The 6068-nt window shown below is 37.3% G+C and overlaps 2 protein-coding genes across 2 annotated transcripts; one reads left to right on the forward strand and one right to left on the reverse strand.

Moving 5' to 3' along the window:
* LOC146388774 (uncharacterized) lies at positions 1–3258 on the forward strand. Its single transcript, XM_084924857.1, has 13 exons — positions 1–74; positions 187–262; positions 385–665; positions 745–783; positions 891–964; positions 1069–1146; positions 1415–1620; positions 1702–1801; positions 1899–2061; positions 2164–2270; positions 2361–2509; positions 2649–2771; positions 2921–3258. The coding sequence occupies exons 1-13, from the start codon at positions 27–29 to the stop codon at positions 3256–3258; spliced, it is 1782 nt and encodes a 593-aa protein (XP_084780983.1). The 5' UTR covers positions 1–26.
* A 236-nt stretch (positions 3259–3494) lies between these two features.
* LOC146388775 (uncharacterized) lies at positions 3495–5752 on the reverse strand. The gene is made up of 6 exons (XM_084926288.1): positions 5601–5752; positions 5062–5107; positions 4617–4708; positions 4417–4527; positions 4026–4299; positions 3495–3708 (listed from the first exon to the last, which is right to left on the reverse strand). Exons 1-6 carry the CDS (start codon positions 5738–5740, stop codon positions 3502–3504), a joined length of 870 nt encoding a protein of 289 aa, XP_084782414.1. The 5' UTR covers positions 5741–5752; the 3' UTR covers positions 3495–3501.
* Positions 5753–6068: the final 316 nt, after the last annotated feature.

Genomic DNA, 6068 nt, shown 5'->3' on the forward strand with positions numbered 1-6068 from the left:
AGGAGCTTGAACTCCTACAAGCTGGCATGGGGAGACAAACAGTGTCTCTTCCAGAAGATGGTGACCATGCAGAGGTAAGTTTGTGTAGTCAGTATTAAAATCAGTCATTGGCAGACGCATTTAGCCTGAATCATATGCCACAGTCCATTTAGTGTTCCATTCTGCTTAACTGTGTTTTTAACTAAGATTTCTAGACTTCTGGAAGAAACCTTTCCAAAAATGGAATATCTTTGTGGAGGATGGCTCTTGCATAAGGCAACAGGTTTGTTGTTAATTCAGTTTTTATGTGTTTTTTTGGCATTCTTGCATGCTCATACTGCATTATGATTATGTAGTTGATACTTTTGCTGCTTGATTGTTTATGCTATCTTTCTGTCAATAAAGGTGGCGGTGGTCGACGAAAGCTCACTGTAATTCCACCTGAAACAGAAGGATATTCTATCAAAACACTGAAAGCTGTGTCAGGAGGTGGCAAATCCACTTTTTACATAGTACCTCTTCAGGAAACATTAGACACATCTCCTCTACCTCCCGACTCACAGCACTTTTCAAAGATGCCAAAGAAGATATGTTACCAGTGTAATGAAGTTATGCCTCTGCAGATGCTTGCAGTACACATCAATACGTGCAAAGGAAAATTCTCTCCTGATGAGACTGATGATGAGGTGAGACAATTTTGATGAAATCAAAATGAGCAATTTTGATTAAATAATATAGTATCACAATTACTGTTTTTTGATTCAGCAGGAATCGGAGTTATGCATTGTGAAAAGCAAATGCAAGGTAAACCTAGCACATTACTAAAAACCATAGTAACTACAATGAATTTTGTATCGGTAATGATCTTTCTCCCACTATGCATAACATGTACCCCTTTTTTGAAATTGTAGGTTATTTGTCCAATATGCACTAAGGATTTTCCTGAAGATGAGATCACAGTCCATGCGAGTCTGTGTGGGGATAGGTAATCTTTTTTCAGCCTTTTATGAAAAAATGTTAATCAGTAACAGTCCACGCAAACATATGTAGTTTTTTTTTTTTTTTTTTTTAACTTTGTTTTGTCAACAGCTTTCAATGCATGGTGCCTGAAGAAAATGACCAAACTACAGGGACACCAGCTCAAACTTCAGTATGCACAACAGACAGGTACTTTTTGCTCTATTATAGTTCATATACACACTATTACGCAGAACCATTTGTTAAAATTATGTGTAAGATCTTTTACACAATAACTGGGGTTTAATTTCATATAAAACATTTTATGATCACACTACTTTAAATTATTGTTAAAGGTTGTTGCACAGAACATGCTGCAATAATTTCTAATCACGTTTAATGTGGTAGCCTCTTTTAATCTAAAGATGATTATTTTTCTTTGAGAACTTAGGATGTTTTCTACCCTGTTTTTGTTAAGCGTGGCAGATGTATTGCGTTGCCTTGAACAACAAGTCGACACCACAACAGAATTTAAGTTGTGTGTGGACAGAGAAGACCTTCCAGACAGAGGCATTCTCCAGTGGCAGAGAAAGAAAGCTGCATCTCCCACCAGTGTTCTTAGGGTGGTTTTCATTGGAGAGGCAGGCGTGGATACAGGAGCACTTAGGAAAGAGTTTTTGAGTGGTGAGTTGCCTATTACCTGTTTTGTCCTAGTGTCAATAAATAATGGATAACTTAAAAATGCGGATATTTTTTGTATGAAAGACATGATTTCAGGTATTGAAAGCAGATTCTTTGAAGGACCTGAGAAGAAGGGCAAAAACCCCAAGTATTCTCTGACCGATCTTGATAATGAAAACTTCAGGTTGGTTACATACGAGCTTTGTGTATTACATTTAATACGCATCCGATATTTTTGTAAATGTTACCTGAAAATGAATTATAATCATTTGTCTACACAGAACTGTTGGTGAAATAATTGCAGTCAGCCTCGCCCAAGGAGGCCCATCTCCTGCCTTTTTCAAAGAATGGTGCTACAATTTCCTCTGCTCAGGAGAGGTTGATTTCAGCTGTCTGTCTAAGGAGGACGTTGCAGATGTGGAATCTTCCCTGCTCATCTGCAAAGTGAGCACCTGGTTTAGCTCTGGCACATGATATATAATGAGTATGGTGTTTTTAAACACTTTTAACCTTCTGTATTTCCTCTTTCACATTATACATTTCCAGGTTGAAGATGCAGCAGACATACAGTCTCTGATGATGTGGGCTGATGAAATTGTCAGCTGTGGATACACAAACCAGATAAAGATGGATAGTAAGGAAAGCATGATCCGGTAAGGGAGAAAAAATCAGAGAGATCATTATCCCACCCCCCCATCCCCAACTAGTTTTTCATTTTGTTTTTTTTGTTTGTTTTTTTTAAGTGCCATTGTCTTACACTCTTCAACAAGACTGATTCCAATGCTACAGCAGCTCCGAAAGGGCATGGAACTGTATGGTCTTGTGAACCTGATGGCTGTAAATCCTGAAGCTTGCCACAGTTTGTTTGTTCGTTCCTGGGAAAATCCTCAAAGTAAGTATTAACATAGCAGCTTCAGTCTGATCCAAAGACAGTCCACTTATCTGTACTGTAGTTATCCTGTATTTATTTTAGTTTTGAATGAACAATATATCTATAATATAATCTACTTTATTTCCTTATTTACAGCCAGACGCTGATTTCATTATGATGAGCTGCCAACCACATTTCAGTGAAAAGGGGACATCTAGGGAGAGAACTGAGAGGAAGATCATACATTTTTTGCAAGGTTTCTTGCAGGAGATTGAAGTATCAGGTACTATATAGTATTAGCTGTATATACCTATAGTATTGTATATATACCGTATGCATCTGTTAAATATTTTTGCTTTAACATGCAGGGCACTAGAAAGTATTCTTAGTTGTTAATTTAAAACATTGTAATCCAGATTGCTTTTTATTTAGAAAAGACTTCAGAAACTTTTTCAAACATCACAGATGGAAACACAGGCGGTGCAGGTGGTGAAAAATCAGAGTCTCTTGCTGTCCACCATGTGCTCCAGTGGATGACCGGCCAGTCCCATGTTCCCATCCTTCCTGATGAAAAGAGACATTTCAAAATAACATGCAAGTTTGACCACGAATGTAAGGAGCGGCTGGGAGATCACTCCATTTGTTACCCAGTTGTGAGTGCATGCACTTGTACTGTGACTTTTCCAGTGCAGCATCTGGACACTTACACAGTGTTTAAAGCCATAATGAGTGCCGCAGTTAAATATGGTGGTGGATTCCACAGAGTTTAACACATTGTTGTCTTGTAATTTGGAAACTAAATGAGTAAAAATGTTTCTAAACATTAGCTGTTAAGATGTTCGTAGCCATTTCATGAAAATGACAAGACTTCAAAACTTTGTGTAGGGTCCTACGTTGATAGATAATAAGCAAGTGCTTTGTTTGCTTGTCTACTTGTAATCTGAATGTTTTAGCAAAGAAATCCAGTATTTGAGAACTTAAAAGAACGTTGACTTTCACATCCATGTTAAGTGTCACTGTTGGTTTGACACCTGTAGCAAGAATTGTATGTACAGGTCACGACCGTGTGACTCAGAATGTTCCAAGGGATTAATAGTTCTCTGAAGTCCCTCCAGGGTTTCCTCATCCAGTGGGCATTCAACTTCAGGAACCACAACTGTGCTGTTAGATTCTTCTTGCAGTACAGCACTCTCCCAGTCAATGCCTGGATCCTGAAGCTCCTTCAAATCCACAAACATATATAATGGTCATTATTCCAGAATAGGTACTTTTGGGAGGAATGTTATTTTGTGTAAGCGTTTTTTCCATTAAATACAACAATTTAAAAAGAATGCCTTTGTTTTCATGTTCTTCTTACTGTAATTTAGATTAGTGGTAATTGATAAGCAAGAATGTATAAAATCACCAGAAGCATCTCCCAGATGTGCTACAAGTGTTTAATTTGTTAATTTCAGAAGAGCAGAGTTAACTGCTAACTAAAATTTTGAAATTCAACATTTATACAAATAAAAAAAAAAATCAGATTATGATCTGGTACCTCAAGTCTCTCGCCCTCGTCCAGCTCTTGTAGATGTCCCATACACCAGAGCTGTTCAGGAGTGAGACCACCTTCTGTCCTGAGGGGATGATTATTCCATCCTCCAACAAAGGTGACAAGATCTGCTCGGAGTCGAGGGACAAAGATGTAGTGGACACCAAAGAGATGAATGACATCTGAAATGTCAAGCAGGCCATCCTCCTCGAGTGAGTGAAGAATATCATGGTACTTGCTAGTGACTGCAATCCAGACATCACGCCAAAGTCGTTCTACTCTGTAAATACATTTGAATTTGGATTTCAGGTATTTCATGCTTCAAATCAATATCAGAACTGCTACAACAATCTACCCATGCAGTCAATAATAATATAAAAAACATCAAAAGACTAACCTCTGATTGTGGACACTCTTTCCAGATATGAAACTCGCTCTCCCTGTTCCTCTTGTGGCAAACATGAAATGTGCAATGTCCAGGTTTTCTACTCCTTGATCTGCCCTAACCCTATGATAAAAATACATTTTTAAGGAATTTTTAAAGTTTTCTTTAATGAAACTTGTTGCTAGCATATAAATTAAATTAGGGCATAAAACCTTGATGGCAAGCCGTGAAGCTGGGCTGATCTCAGGAAAAATGAGAATGCAGTTTTTGCCCTGTTGTTAGTTGCTGCATCCAAGTACAGGACCTGCAGTAAAAACAAATGGAAAATTAAAGATCTGGTTTCAGATCATGTATAGTTTTTCAGTTAATAATGCAGTTTCATAATAAGTGTTCAAGGAATATTGTACGGTTCTATGTTCATAACCATAATTCAAAGCTTGAGTAGTCTATACATCAATATTGGTAGTACTTATCAAAAAATGAAAATGGCCTTTTAGTTGAACCTTTTTTTGTAAAGAACTGATTATAAATTTAAAAAAAAAATTGCAAATCGTCCACTATGTTGGCTTGCTGAATAATTGATGTTCATAAAAAATAACCTAATAAAGCTCTCATTTCAAAACTACCAAATATTCTACATAACAGTTAAAATTTTACCTTCCTTGAGTAGCCATCCACTCCACCAAAGATCACAACATTGTACCTGTTTCAGAGGGAAAACAATCTCACTAAGGCTTGATTTGCAGAACATGTAAGACATTGAAAATACATTTTTCAGTATGCACACTTGCCACTGACTTAAACTGGACACTTGTCAGGTGTGCTGAAAATAATACCAACATTTTTATATGTTTATAAGTTCAATGAGACTAAATATTTTAGTTCTCTTGTCATGATTTTTTTTTTAAAGTTTTCTGGAGCACTTAACATATTATGTGTTGATAGGCTTGTTATCATGGAAAATATCGATATACAAAGTGTAAATAATTGCTCAAGAAAATTTACAATTAACAATATTACTGGTTTTGTTACACATCCTGTATTCCTTTTACTTAATATTACTCTATCAAGTGCTTTTTAAAATATTATAAATACACTGAAAGACCTATCAGATAAGGTTGATTAAAGCAGATTTAAAGTATAACGTGCATCTTTCTGCCCAACTTGTGTTAGAGCTATATAAGTGGGTATTTTACCTTATTAGCTTGTGATTTGTGTCTATGTGGACCAGGGAGAGAGGGCCTCGCACCGAGTAGCTTCTTCGCACAACACAGCCTAGTTCTGTGATCCGTTTGAAGATCCCTACAGCATCAACTCGATGCATGGAGGCCATCATTCTCCACCACTGAACACGGGTCTCTATGGGTCTCATAGAAACCAAATGTCCTTGAACCATTCGATAGCCAGCATTTGGCATCTGATTTTTGATAGCCGATATGATGTTGTCCAGCTCTTGGTCATTCATTGTGCTGTATGTTCCTCTCACAGACAAGTCAAATTCTTGCATCCTCCTGTAGATTGTTCTTCTTGAAACACCAAGACATTTAGCAATGCAGCTGAATGTCCAACAAATTCTTGAGTTTTTCTCTCTCTAGTACGATTTTGGGGTGGCCAGGTCCCAGACCAACTTCTGTTTCCAGTTCAGTAATGGCCACAGAGCTGAT

Source organism: Perissodus microlepis, chromosome 4 (genome assembly GCF_051167445.1).
Source record: "Perissodus microlepis isolate ML-2025 ecotype Zambia chromosome 4, ASM5116744v1, whole genome shotgun sequence".
NCBI lineage: Eukaryota > Metazoa > Chordata > Actinopteri > Cichliformes > Cichlidae > Perissodus > Perissodus microlepis.